Source organism: Carcharodon carcharias, chromosome 14 (assembly GCF_017639515.1).
Source record: "Carcharodon carcharias isolate sCarCar2 chromosome 14, sCarCar2.pri, whole genome shotgun sequence".
NCBI classification, from domain to species: domain Eukaryota; kingdom Metazoa; phylum Chordata; class Chondrichthyes; order Lamniformes; family Lamnidae; genus Carcharodon; species Carcharodon carcharias.
In genome coordinates, this window is record NC_054480.1 from 144,014,281 (window position 1) to 144,029,578 (window position 15,298).

General features: G+C 38.6%; 1 protein-coding gene across 4 annotated transcripts in view; it reads right to left on the bottom strand.

The window, feature by feature from the left end:
- ap3d1 (adaptor related protein complex 3 subunit delta 1) overlaps positions 1–15,298 on the bottom strand; it is a 96,599-nt gene that overhangs the window by 35,821 nt on the left and 45,480 nt on the right. For all 4 annotated transcript variants that reach the window (XM_041204684.1, XM_041204683.1, XM_041204685.1 and 1 more), the window contains 9 exons: positions 14,654–14,703; positions 14,159–14,207; positions 13,030–13,175; positions 9,726–9,874; positions 9,340–9,570; positions 8,089–8,320; positions 6,290–6,435; positions 3,332–3,476; positions 917–988 (listed from right to left, as the gene is read on the bottom strand). In XM_041204684.1, coding sequence (XP_041060618.1) covers positions 917–988; positions 3,332–3,476; positions 6,290–6,435; positions 8,089–8,320; positions 9,340–9,570; positions 9,726–9,874; positions 13,030–13,175; positions 14,159–14,207; positions 14,654–14,703 — 1,220 coding nt within the window. The remainder of the gene's footprint in view (positions 1–916; positions 989–3,331; positions 3,477–6,289; positions 6,436–8,088; positions 8,321–9,339; positions 9,571–9,725; positions 9,875–13,029; positions 13,176–14,158; positions 14,208–14,653; positions 14,704–15,298) is intronic.

A 15,298-nucleotide genomic window follows, 5' to 3' on the forward strand; every position in this document is an offset into this window, starting at 1 on the left:
CAGTTGGCATCTTTATCCTTTAACTAAGAATTTATTTCCAATAGCTGAAAACAAGTATCAATACTTCATTGACTTACTGTTGAAAACATTTAGAATCAGAGTCATTGTGACAGAGGAGGTGGCCAGCCTATCGAGCCTATTCCGGCTCTCTGTAGGGTAATCTAATTAGTTTCATTTTTCCAATATCTCTGAAGCCCTGCAAGCTTATTTCCCTGAAGTGTCCAATTTCCTTTTGAAACCAAACATTGTGCAGGACTAAAACAAAATGTCTGCATTTACTATCTTGGCTGCTCCCCTATTCCAACTTTCTACCCTTTCCTTCTACAGACATTGATGCTTGTTGAAGAATGATTCCGCAGGCACTGGTAAGCCTTCAGCAACTTGTCCAGGTTCATATTCTTCATGTCAGAGGCCAGGTAGCAATTGTTTGCCGCTGTGCATGTCAGTCATTATTGAAGATGCAAGTGCAAGTTCATAGCCAACAATCGTATTTGTGCATTTTCCATCTACTCATTAACAGAAATTGGAGTGGAAATCCTAGCTGATTTCTTCCCTCCCTTTTAGCTCAAAGACAGCAATGTCAACTGTGATACCCCAAAATGTTACTCTAGCTGAGAAGAGCCAAGGAATCTTTGAGGCTTCAAATCTATATGGCTTAGGCTAACACTTGGCCATGTTGCATCCTATCAAGACATTAGGGAAAGACTCTTGTTTTATCTACAAGCTCTCACATTTTTTGCTGGTCAGCCAAGTCAAACACCTGAGCAAGTCACATATACCATGCCCAGTCTGAATTTAAAGGCAGCATCCTCTTCACCACATATCCCCTCAACCAAGGAAGGGATCAGGATGTCACAATACTGAAATGAGAAAATACAACAAGAATCAGGTATAAAATTACATGGGGCCAACCCACCTTCTGAGGAGATGGAGAACTCTTGATGTAGAATGGATTGTTTGCCTGTTCTTGTTTTCTTACTTCTCGCCGCTAGGAAGCGAACAAATTTTAGACATGCCAAATTACTTTTCACTTGAAGCTTGACATCAACTTAAAAGGCTCTAAATTTATATTTCCCATGAAAGTGATTAAGCACAGCAAAGTAGTCAGGAGGAATATGAGGGAAGGGAAATCGTCAATATGAAAAAGACACTCACATAACAAGTCATATATTCACACAAGAAGAAAAAAAAGCAGAGAGACAAAGTACTTAACATATTAAGAGCTTAATGGAGAGGTCAAACACCAAGCTATGCCAAAGGAAGGGTGAGGGGCAGTAAACTAGATTTGGAAAATGAGGGTGTGAACTTGGATGCTGGGTTGGGCAATGCTATGATGGGGTTTTTAAATGAGAATGAGCATTTTGAAGTCAATGTAGGGGGATGGAAAATCAAATCAAGGTCAGCAGGAAAGGGGCTGATGATAGGCAAGTTGAAACTGGCATGGAATAGGATTGTGCATAACATAGTTTTGGATGATTTGGATGTGGAGTTCAAGAGGCTGCAAAGAACTCTGGAGCAGTCAAGCTTGGATCGTAAACACTCAAATGAGTGTTTCAGCAGAAAACAGGTAACATACAGGGACAAAAATAGACCATTTATGGAACATTTTTCTTTAGAAATTAAACTTGAAAGTATAAATAAAAATCACAATTAAATAACGTTAAGGTGCAAAAGTAAACAAATGTACTCAACATTAAATTCGTTTCCCACTTCTGGCAATTTAATTTACAGTATTGGTAAAACTGTCTTCAGACTGATTATGTGCTTTTTAAAAACAGATTGTGGATATGCTAGCACTGGATCTAAAAACAGCAACGAAGGAAAATACACATCTTGGGTCAACGGGATAACAATGAACTTTTCAGTCAAAGCGGATTTCCACAAAACAATTTAGTCTTCATATATGGCAGCTTAATATTAAATATCTGATAGCAATTTACAGAGATGAAAACAATCAGAAACAAGAAGGTGGGAGAGGATAGCTTTGGTGCTCAAAGTAGATTTTGACAGAGGGAAGAGGGCGACTGTGGTGGCAAGGTCTGGTTACAATATTCCAAAGAATAGGAGTCTAATTGGCTTAATGCTCTGCCCTTGAAAGTGCAATGGAGTGATTAAAAAAAGGAAACTTCATAAGGAGGTTAGTGTTGGAACAACAGAAGGTTTGTCAACAAACACAGGGCCAAATGAGGTTGCAGAAAAATGGAGGGACAAGCATTGAGGGGATCTGCAGATAGAAGAATTGAGAAATTGACATCGGCAGGTAGCCTTTGAAGAGTAGAAGATAATATGCCTTAGTGCACGACTTATGTTGAAGCTGCCATTTGAGAAAGGGCAAAACTCAGGAGGCCGATAAGGAGAGTATTAAAATAATTGAGGCTACAGGCGATGCACACCGAGGTAAAGGCAGAGGTAGGCACAGGCAATCTTGGTTCAAGGTCAAACAGACACCAAGATTAACCACCAAGGGGACTGGTCTGAAGAAACTATCAGCAAATTAAGAAATCAGGTGGCAAGGTGTGGCATTTAGATGGCTTTTGGTTTGTAAGTGTGGAGCTGAAATAAATTCGTACTTATTTTGGACTTGATAATTGCTAGACAGTTCAACAGTATTGATGGTTCAGGGGTAAACAGCAGCAGCAGGTAAGTAAGTATGAATGTCGTCAGCATATGTGTAAAAGGTGCCAAGGCAACATTTTAACTTTATTCATTCACGGGGTATGCACGTCACTGGCTGGGCCAGCATTTATTGCCCATCCCTAATTGCCCTCAAGAAGGTGGTGGTGAGCTGCCTTCTTGAACCGCTGCAGTCCATGTGGTGTAGATACACCCAAAGCGCTGTTAGGGAGGGAGTTCCGGGATGTTGACCCAGTGACAGTGAAGGAACTGCGATATATTTCCAAGTCAGGATGGTGAGTGACTTGGATGGGAACTTCCAGCTGGTGGTGTTCCCACTTCTCTGCTGCCCTTGTCCTTCTAGATGGTAGTGGTCATGGGTTTGGAAGGTGCTAAGGAGACAAGTAAAGGAGTTAGGTGTCACAGAAGTAGACCATAAAACGAGAAATGCTGGAAAGGGCTGAATAATCGATTAAGGTCAAGGGTTACCACTGTCTGTTGGTGATGCAAAAGAATGTCATTGCTGCTCTTAAGCACGAATTCACTGTATTGTAGGTGGGGCAGAGTCCAGATTGATGGGAGTGAGGGACACTAAACGGGCACCGATGCTTTCCATGATTTGCGAAGCAGGAAAGGTAGAGATAGTGCGCAGTTGGACAGGACAGAGAGATCAAAGGTTTCTGTTTTCTTTTTGGAAGAATGCAAATGCAGAAGTTACCCTAGCAAGCTCATCTTCATCCATTTCTGGCTGTCTACATCTGGCATTTCTTTGCTCCTCCTCTTGAAAGATCATTTTCTTAGGTGTCTCATCATCTGAAGAGCTTTCTGAAGGTGCATCGTTGATCCAGGCATCAAGATCCAGCCTGAAGGAGAGAGGTGAAATAAAAGTCATTTTCATCTAGCTCCAGTATATGTATAAAATCCATGTTTTGGCTTTGTTTTAAGCCATTCTTGTCTGATAGGTATACATAATTGGCATCTTGGAGGCTTACTTCAATTTGGAAGACCACTGTAATTCACGTAAATACTACCACAATGAACTGTCAAGTTCTGAATTAGCTTGAACATCTACCACCCTTCATGTTATTCTGTGGATACTCTGTATGATGTGGAACTCCTTAGAAACTTCCCTGGAGTACATACATATCCCTAGGACCTTGCTTTGTCAAGAATTGTTCAAGATGCTAATATTTTTTTTCCAGTAAGGAAGGAGGCTTTGGCTTCTGAAAAGCAAAGAAGATTTCTCAACTTCAGTCTGGTCACAAGGCTCATCGGATTTGAGGTTCTACATGCCCTGTAGGAGGCACTATATAAAATGGACTTGATTTTAATCTCTCCTGTAGAAAGAACCCAAGTGCATAGAAATTCTAGACTGGGAGAATGCAAGTAAACTGCGAAAATGCAAGTTAACAAAGGCATCTTCTGATTACTCCTTGAGGAAACAAAATACTGGCAACATTCCTGTGCTGAATTCAAGGAATGGTTGATTTACTCACCTGAAAAGTAAGGGTGAATTTAATGTGTTTTATTCTAAAGTCTCCAAGTCAAAATCCAGGGATGCTCACAAGGCCACCTGCAGCAACCATTGACATCTTTGCCTAGCAACTCTGGAGGACAATGATGATAACGAGGATCATGATTTGGCTGCACTTGTGCAACACAATAGTTTCTTCAGGCCATAGACTTTTCAGACTAACTGTGGCCTTGGAACTGACCCCAGATTTAGTACTACTTTTTAAAAATTCATTCATGTGGTGTGGGCTTCACTGGCAAGGCCGCATTTGTTGCCCAAGCCTAATTGTCCTGGAGAGCAGTTAAGAGTCCAGCACAACTTCTCTCCCAGCTCAGTCCCTGATACATGGATCTCAATTTGAGAAAAAGCAAGATGGCCTCCAAATCTGCCTTTCAGGTAGTCATTTTCCATCTTTTATCTAAAAAAAGAACTGACCAAATTCAAGCAAACCTTCTGCATATTGGCCATCTACAAACAGTCTTTTTAGTGATTCTGTAGCTGATCACACCATATTACCTTTCCTAATGCAAATTCAACCCTCCATCTGTTTTAAAAACCACCCTTGCCAGTAAACTTCAATCTTCTCATCCTTTTACTAAAATAATTGCCTAAATTTCCTATTTTCTTTTGATATTCCTAATGATAAACTGTGTACCTTAGTCATAGAATGCTGTGCCAAAAGAAAAATTTTGCTGGACCAACACCTACATAACCTTGAAGACCTCAACACAACTTTACTCATTCTACTCTTCCCAGTCTCAGGACTTTACACTCATGTCTCTCTGTATACTGACAACCTATTTAGAAGTCTCTTGAATTACCCCAAATTGAATACCATCTGTCATGTTAGGGATTTTCATCAATTTGGCTCAGAAATGTTTTTTTGATTTAAGTTTTATGTTTATAATCTAAATGTCAGATTTAGGATTCTAGAATATAATTCTTTAAGGTTAATCATCCTTTTCTTTATTTGATCGAGGAAAGCACGAAAGAGCAAGAAGAAGTTGGTATACTTAGGAAGTTAATAGGTCAGGCATGGAATGTAATAGTATCAACAAGTTGGACAACTGGTGAATCATTGGCACATTCTGACATCTAATGGTCGCTTCGCATATGAATGCATTAGGGAGACTTAACTAATGCATACCATATTAAGCTCTCTGCTCTGGGAAGGGGCAGAAAAACTTGTTTAATTACTCTCTTTTACCAATCTGCAGACAAGGAGAGTTAGGTGGTCAAAAGTCAAACTAAGGACCTTTAAAGAAAAAACTGAGGTAAGAGAGCTTCGTTTGAAAGAAAGCTTAGTCAAGCCTGCCTTTTGGAGGAGGGAGGCAACTATGGCAGTTTTTAAATGAAGGGGAAAATTTTGTTTGTACCAAAGTAACCACCTATAATCAGCGAATATTAGTGCCAGTTCATTGGACAACTAAAATAAATGAAGGGGTCCAAATGTAATTGCCATTATATACAGAAGGCTTATCCCCACTCTATCCACAACTACATTTTCTCCTCTTAAGATGCTGGGTTACAGTTCTGTGGACACTGGCCATCTCCAGTACTTTCACCCAAGAGACCATTTCTCATGTATAAGCCTAGATGCGGAGGGCGTCATCTGCTATTTAACTATGGGGATATCAAAGCTAAGAACAGTCTACCATCACTTATGCCCAAACGTGCATTCTCTTTAACAGGAGTCACAAACAGTTATCAAAAGTTTAACTCTTTCCCTCATAGCACGGGAATGCTCCAATCATAATCCTGAATGAAATCAGTTAACTCAGTGGAGACTAAAAATTGAACCTAGAAATTTGCTAACCTGTTTGGTTTACCATTTTACTGGTCTTGATCCACTGGGTCTGGAGAGCAACTACAGTATTTAACAATGAAAAACTATAAAACTCAATTATTTAACATTCTATATTTGGAAATTAGTAGGGGACCAAGACAATGGGATGAACCAGGAGGTGAAAACATTCATGCTTTCCTTACTTAGTAAGTAACAGCAATATTTTTTTCCCCAATCATAATTAAGTTTAGTTCTTCAACTTTGGGCAGCTATTTGTTTAGGTCACAGGAAAGATCATAACTATAAAATGCTCAGTTCTTTAAATGTGCAATGACACCATTAAATGCTTTTGAAATGCTGGAAATAGAAGGTCTCACCCATCTGGCAATGGGACTTTCTTCTGTGCTTTAGGAGCAACAGGGTTAAGTTCACCAGCAAACAAAGCCAGCACTTCTTCCGCTACAGGGACATCTTTAGCTTGAAGCTTTTGTATGTATTTTATCAGCTGAAGAATACAGGAAGCCTGGAAAATAAAAGTCAAACATGTGAGACTTAGGAGGATATTTGTATGACAGATGCCTTTTGATTCATGTTCATTTATCAAATAACTTGCATATGCAAGACGAAAGATTTGAACCACCAATTGTGGGGAATTCGCAAGCAAATAGATTTGAATGTTGTCTGGCAACTAACAGTAAGGTACCAAAGCAGAGACTGCTACTTGTGAAGCACAACCAGACAAAACTAAAGTGCATCTCTCTAAAAAGAACATAGCTCAAAATAACTAAGTTTTCAGGTCAAAGCAAGCGCTATCATAAACGGCTTCACAAGTCTGCCTGAGTTCCTACCAGAAACAAAAATGACTTCACTACCATTCAGGTGAAATACATGTTAAAATCTATTGATTTAGCAGTGCGCATTTCTGAAACTATCAAGTGCATTACTGCTAGGAACAGGCAGCTAATTTCATGAATTTCTCATGTTATGTGCTGAGCCAGTGTCTTGAAACATAAAAGCTCCATAAATGGGAAATGATTCCTTTAATTAAGATATGAATTACATTGATTCATTAAGTATAATCAGATTCATTGAGTACAATCAAACATGGTGGATGGGGCAAGGCCCAAGAGGGATTTAAACTCATGGATTAAAGATCTCAATCCATCCAATGCAGGAACCTGGTTAACCTTGACAGGGACAGATAATTCGTGACAGGGGAGTGGCAGAAGAGAAAAAAGAATGGGCTTTCAGACAGGACACGGTGGAATGGCTATAATCTGATCTTCCCATGTTCTGTAGTTGATTAAATATATACAGCAGCTTCAAGAACATGCATGCCACTGTAGCAGAAGAACTAATAGCTGTTTGCTGAAGAATTTAAATATTTAATTCTTAAAGCTAAAGATACATTTATACTTTATTAAAATAATCAAGAATACATTTCAGCCATGCAAAACAGAGATTTAATAAGTGCTATTAGGAAGAATAGAAACAGAATTTTTACAATCAAATACCAAATCCACAGGATGAAGTACAACAGCTTCTTCAAAAAGGCAACTGTCCCAGTGATTTTCTGCAAGATTGTCTACCCTACCATGGTTACATTCAGGATGAGTGAACAAATAGTGAAGATTAATCACTAAACCAAATGCAGCTAGCTATCATAAAGTCTGAGGTTCAGTGTCCAGTTAGCCAAGCGAATGATAGCGATGCCACACATAATAACTGCCTCAATTAATTGAGAAAATTTCATCCAGGATTCCAACTGACCAGCAACCTTTGCTGGAGGTAAGTGTGGGTGTCAAGAGGAAGAAAGTAATGCTTGGCTATAGTGTCAACATTGACTGAATAGTCTCTCAACGATCATGGTTAATTGGTTAAGAATCATACGGGAATATCAGTTCAAGCAGTATACCAGATGATGACTAGTTCCCACAAATCTAACTCGCATCAATATTTTCAAAATAAATGGGTAAAACTGACAAGAGAAAAGAACGTACATGTATGCAATGGATTGGTATTTTGCTTCTGGGTTGGGGGAAAACAACCCATGCAAAGCTATAACTTTTGAAGCAAACTTACAATAGTAAGGGAAAAATATATCAAAGACAACATAGTGATGGACCAAGTAAAATTATTACATCATCTGTGGTGAAAGTAAAGGCTGTTCACATACCCGCTCCTGCACTTCAAGGTCTGCATTCTGAACAAATTGGGGTAGCTTGTCAATCAACATTTGTGTTATTTCCTGAGCAGCTTCCTTGTCACCAGCTTGCTCGTTTTGTTGCAATACTGATGCATACAACTTTCCAGCATTCTGCACATAAACTGCCTGGATATGTCCTGGCAGTGTAGTGACTTTGGGTTTAAGCATAGCTTCTAATGTTTGATTAGGCTCTTGAAGATATCTGGAAAAAACACAAGTTAGAACTGTATGTACACTTCATTTCTGAAACTGGTTGTTAATTGGTTGGATAGACAGTAGTGTTAAAAGGAATGTTTTCTGAACGAGGTCAAAGATAGTTAGGTAAAGGTATTGAACGATATGGAACAAAGGTGAAGATCAAACTGAATGGTGGAACAAGCTCAAGTAGCTGGATAGCCTACTCCTGTTGTGACTCAGTTCTGGTTAAGGCAACTTTTCCAAAGTTTTCAGTTTACAAAATCAACCAGATTCCAATTCTAAAATCTTGCACAACTTTAATAAGTTGATTATGTGCAGTTCCTAAAGGTCGTGGGCTTATAGGACAAAACTAGCCCAAAAATCAGCAATGCCATGAGACAGGCCTAACGATGGCTCGTGTGGAAAATGCTAAAATGCAAACATACGAATGAGTAGGCCATTTGGTCCCTCAAGCCTGCTCCACCATTGAAGATCATGGCTGATCTAATTTCAATGTTAAATTCACATTCCCATCTACCCCCAATAACCTTTCACCCCTTTGCCTATCAAGAATCTATTTACCTTTGCCTTAAAAGTATCCAAAGGCTCTAATTCAACTACCTTCTGGAGGAAGAGAATTGCAAAGTCTCTCAACCCTCAGAAGAAATGTTTCCTCATCCCTGTCTTAAATAGGCAGCCCCTTATCTTTAAAACAGTGACCCAGAGTTCTAGATTCTCCCACAAGAGAAAACATTCTTTCTACATCCACCTTGTCAAGTCCCCTCATGATCTTATATGTTTCAATCAAATGCAGTGGACCCTAAGGTTGGAACTGAAGAATTTTGTTGCTGCACAGCACAAAGAAACTTGGGCTGGTTTGTGCAACCTGATCTTGGAATGCACAACATGGATTATGAAGGGCCTGAAATGCAAAGTGCTCCAATTTCCAGTAGCAAAATCCTTAAAGGGGAACAGAAATAAACGGAACTATGGTAAACCAGCCTTGAAATTTGCTTTTTAAAAAGTATTTTAGGTAGTACATACTCTGAGAATTCACCACAGATCCAGGCAGCAGCATACAGAACTTCACAGATGCCATTTCTTTGCATATTGCCGGCAAGCAGGTGGCCATTATCTAACAGCATTGCCATCTGCGACACTGCAAATGCCCTGATAGCCTTCACGCGGATAGCTACATCAAGCATCTGTGCGGCAATTAGGTGGCCATGTCGTGTTCCTTCCAGCCGAGTCAATTCCACCAGGATGCTAATATACCTGTGTTTTAAAAATTATGAATCATGTCAAAAAGTTATCTTAGAGAAAAACTTGGTTCAATAACAGAAACTTACGGCAGTTTAAGAAAATGGATCAAACTTAAGGATATTCTACTTAGAGATCAGCAATGTAAATAGTCTTTTTAGAGAACTCACCATTCAAAATTGGTGATGTACTGATAGTTGGACTGGCTGCAAATGTCTATGATTTTTGTGAGGAGTTCATCCCTGTATGTTGTGCCCTCTGCTTTATCTACGTGAATCATTAATTTCTTAACTATTTCCATCAAGTTCTTCTTGGAAACCTACCAATATTTGAGTCAATAAGAAAGTGTAAACAAATTAGAAATCATTGAGTGTTTCACAATTTTTAATCACAATATAGACCCAGTAGTGAACAATGTGGTACCAAAATAAAATGTTTTGAAATTAAAACTACATTCCATTTTCATTTCTAATCCAGAACTGATTAAGTCCAAAGTCTGATTTTTACTTTTCTTCTATGCTAAACCTGCTTCCTCACCTAAAACTAGCTATTAAAAAATGATAAATTTGCAATTTAGAAGGAAAAAAAGACACACTTGACCTGTTGCTCGTTAAAAATTGTGCTAAAATTAATTTAGCACATCCAAGATTAATAACTAAAAGATTATTAAACAGAAAATATATATAAAGGCTCAAGACAGCCAACATTAGTTTTTCTCGAATTACAGACAGTAATTTTCAATGATTTGCGTATATCCACAACTGATTACAGATGGCAGTCCTGAAATTAAGGAATGTAGGAATGATACGTGTAGAGGTTGATTAATGTCTTCAGTAAATGGGGTATTCAAAGTTATACTGTTTGCAGTTGAAATTAATAAATTTAATATGCATGGTATGATTTTGAAGAGCCACTACTGAAAACAACTAGCATGCAAATATAGAATCATACTTGTATATTTGTACAGCTTAAAATAATGTTAGAGGAATAAAATGTTGGTTTTAAATGATGTACCTGCAATATTTATAGAGGAATACAGAGATTTTCTTTTAAAAAACACACAATAAACTTTCACTGGATTAGATATGAAAACAGCTATGGTATTCAACAATTGGAAAAGAAATGATAATTTAATTCACACTGATTATTTTCAACAAATATATTAGGTGTAGGAGAGTCCATGGCTGTGTGGGTTGCAAGTAAGCCTGATTGAAGTGAATAACTGCACACTATCCCTGTGATGAACAACACTGAAATATCATTTGACTTGCAAATATATTTCAGCAAGGAATCGAGGATGCAAACCTTCCATTACTCCAACTGGCTGTATGCAGTATTCACAAGATGCCCAACCCCACAGGATGGGAGATAAAGCAGTGTTCCACAAGACTGCATGCAAGGTTGCCTTTAATCACCTGCACGTATGCATGAAGCCATTACAAGGTGACTGAAGTGCATCATGAAATATGTAGATATTTTCCCACGTAACACTTGGGATTCTAGGAAAATGCAATTCAACATGTTCCAACTGCACCTTGCCCCAACAATTATTTTAAGTCCCAATTGCCTCTGGTTTGCTCTCCTCTTGAAAGTTCCAATTTGTGCTGCCATACAGTTCAACAGGTGTTGGGACTTCCTGATACATCATACAAGTGGCCATTTTTCATTTGTGAGCCTACAACGTGTGTCTGGATGGAGTATTGGACTATGATTGAATGACTGTCTTACAGTTTTTAAGCTCAATCTATGTGAATATTTTAAAAATCAACAAACTTACTACTAACAAGGTCAAACATATTAACAGGCTTCAACAACCTTGGATGCCAATGCCCCTCTGGATCTTTCTTCCCCTTCTGAACCCATTCGTTCTTCCAATCTCCTCCTTTGCTTCGTTTTCACAATCTCCTCTGCCCTCAAACCTCAGCAAAAGTCTCAGCTTCATCCCCTTATGCCCCCATCCCAAAGAGCACAATGCTGAGCTCTTCTTCAGTCAGATAATAAAAGCAAAATACTGCAGTGTCTGGAGGTCTGAAATAAATCTGGCAGCATCTGTGGAGAAAGAGAGTTAATATTTTGAGAAGAGTCAGATTGGACTCAAACCGTTAACTATTTCTCCCTCCATAGATGCTGCCAGACCTGAATTTTTCCAGCACTTTGATATTATTTCTTCTTCAGTCAGCTTCACCTCCACACCCACTTGTTTGGTCAGGGGTTTTAGCCCCATACAACGGATCCTTTCTCCCATCTTCAGAATTCTCATTTCATCTGGATGCTTCACTTTGGCCTCTTACCCTCTCTAGATCTTTTCATTGTGAAATGCTGTAATATTCGCCATTTCAATTTCTCTGCTCTACTCACTCATCCTGACCTACTTCTCTCTGAGCTTGCATTTGGTTCAGCCCTAACATGGTCAAAAAAATCTGCTAACAAGGGTGACGTTGTCATTACTTGATGAATCGACCACTACCTTGTAGAGTTGAACACCTACTTCTACATCCACTTGAACTATGACCCCATGATCAAACATAAAGCTATTTTCAAGACTGTCACTGACCTCATGTCTTCTGGAGATCATCTCTCCAGTTTCAGTTCCGTTATCCTGTAAAGCCCACTTCCATCTCCCTTCCAAGATCTACAGAGAGGACTGCTCTGTGATCCAACCTGGTCTCATCCCACTAATCTCTTCCCATCTCAACTTATTTTCTCTTCCCTTGTCTCTTCTCACCTACATCCACAACTCATCCAACACCCTCCAACTCTTACGTTGTCAGACCCTAACCATCTTCTTATTCCCCACAAACCCCCCAATCCATCTGCACCTCCATCCCCAACCCGGTTGGCCCAGGGGCACCTCACTGAACATGTGTCTTTTTTTTGATGAAGGACCCTTTTCCATATAAATTCGTAATCACAGAACTGCCCCATTTAAAATATACCACTACATCATACTAATATGAAAATGTTGTCTGTAAAAGAACTCTTAAAGTGACATGAATTCAACAATTTCAGATTTTAAATTCTGCCCAAATTTTTTCAGGCAATATCTGTTAATGATTGTGCTATTCCCATTTACACCTCCTCTAAACCCATATTATGTTTCTTTACTTGTTCCATTACCATCTCCTTTTGTCTTGTACCATTAACCTTTTCACCATTTAATCGCTCTTGTCTTCTATCCATCACAGGCCTTCCCTTTTGTTATTCTTCCCCCACCCCACCTCCCTGCACAGGCTTAAAATCAGCTACATCTCTTCACATTATTCAGTTCTGATGAATGGTCATTGACCTGAACGTTAATTATGTTCCTCGCTCCACTGATGCTACCTAACCTGTAATGATTTCAAGCATGTTCTTTTTTTATTTCAGAATTTCAGCTCCTGCAGTATTTTGGTTTTTAAAATCAGACATTTCCATTTGGTTCATTAAAAGCTCGACAGTAACACATCTGATCAGTAAAGGATGATATTAAATTACCATTCCATATAGAAGATCTAAAGCTCGGAGTCGTATAGATTCGTCTTTGTCATCCAAGCACTGTAAAATAAGATCCTTGTGGGATTGTACAGACTTCGGGTGAGTCTTCAAAATTTTCGACATGGCCAGCAAACCCAGGTACTTTACTGCAAGACAGTTCAGAATCCATGACAACTGGATACAGTCATTACCATATAAATAGATACTTAGGGGGAAAAAAATTAAATGTTACTGATAATAACAAGAAGTTTTTAAACAGTTACTCAAATCCAGGATCTGAAGCTTTATCTGAAGAGCATTAGGTTTCTGTTAAGGTAGCAGTTCTCAAACTGAGGTCTGTGAAATAGTCTCTTCAGCAGGCGTGAGCACTCAAGAATTTCCTTCACTCCATTTCTACTATGTTTATGGGAGATTTAAAAAAAAAAAATTAAAATAACCAGTTTTGAGCCGGGGTGAAAAACTTGTTACTGATTTGGCCATTAGCAGATTGCACCAGATGTGATATGTAAATTGATTGGGTACGTGTGCCAATAAAGGGAATTCTTTAACCACATTACAGCAGTTCAGTTGGCATCACTAGAATGCGAGGGCAGCATTTACCCTTTATCTCTGGCTTCTGCAAACTGGCTCATTACAACATCAGTGAGACAGTCCACAAATTGCTACTGGGAGCACTGTTTTCTCAAAAGTGAGAGTAAACCACTATTTACATAAAAAGCATTTCCACTTTGAGCCCTTGATAACTAATCTGTTTGAAAAGGCCTCCTTTACCAAAAGAGTTTGCAGACCACTATCTTAAGTGACCAAATCTCAGAACCAAGCCTCGACCATAATTTAAAATTCATCACCCGCAGTGGGTTACATCTGCCTTCAAGCCTGGAACAGGAGGCAGGAGCACATTGATGGCAAAGCATCTTATCTCCACTGTAAAGGTGTCAACACCAAAGTAACTTGAATGTTGCCCAACCATGGCTTGGTGGTGAAGCCTATGGTCTGAGAGGTGTGTAGTTTCAGCAGCCTTTTTCAGCTCAGCTGAAGGACACAGATCGACAAGGATTCAAAAGGTGGAATATTTGAAAATCCAAATAAAGAAACAAAATATAATGGTATAATATAACTACCCACTCACAGTTTTGGTCAGAATCTTCAATGAGAATTCGCAATTTCTGCACACAAAGCTGAACAGAAAAAAGTGTGTCAAGTTGACAGTAATAAGAGGCATACAATCAGTAATCTGGAACTGTCAAATAGAATGATGCAGCAAAAAAAAAAAACCCAGAACCTACAATATTAAGTTTGCTATAACGCATTGCAATCCGATCAGCAGCACATTTTATTTATTTAAATTTCTCTATAGAAAGTTGTCTTTAAAATTTTGCAAGAACTTCAACTTTTAAATGTTAACTGGTACTGTTTCAATGTAAAATCACAAAGGAAAGTGAAACTAATTTATTGAATTGTAATTCAACCTCTGATCTTAAATGCACCAAGTCAAATGGCACTTGGGAAAACAAGCTTTAAATTAAAAATTATAGAATGAATAAATTATTGGTTTAAGAATTACATACATGTGCATACACAAAAGTATGTATTTGACAGAGGATGTTTTGATAGAAATTATTACCTGGATGCTTGCACTGTGATTCGGCATTCCAGTAGATAGAGAGATGAGAACTATGAAAAGAAATAAAATAGAAGCCTGAACCTGGCAAACATTTTTTCCATAAACAAAGTTCAACAGCCCAATGGAGTTATTTTTAATGCCTTATATAGGAAAAAACGTTGAGCCAAGACACCTGCTTCAAATAGTGTGAAATTATTTGTACAGGTACTGATTACACAATTGAGAACAAAGCATTAGAATGAAAGATGAGACTGTCTCAATTCAGGCCAAATATGAATCATGAACCTCAGGGTGCCAAAAACGTTATGAAATGGAAAGTTCTATACCAAAGAAGTTCAGCTGGCCCAATGACAGAGCGACCTGCTACCTCTTCCGACTGCCTTTTCCCCACACTCCTTTGAATTCTCTTTTCATATATTTATCCAATTCCCTCAAAAACTATAACAGATAATGCATTCCATACCCTAACAACACAATGTGTACAGATAGTTACACTTTTCTAACCTTTACCCCACATTCTTTTGTTAGTTCTTTAAAACTTGTGCCCTGCAGTTATAGACTTGCTGACCAGTGGGAACAGTTCTCTCTTTTTTTTTTTTACAAGGAGACCATTTATCCTCTTAATTATCTCTGTTTCAATGAAAA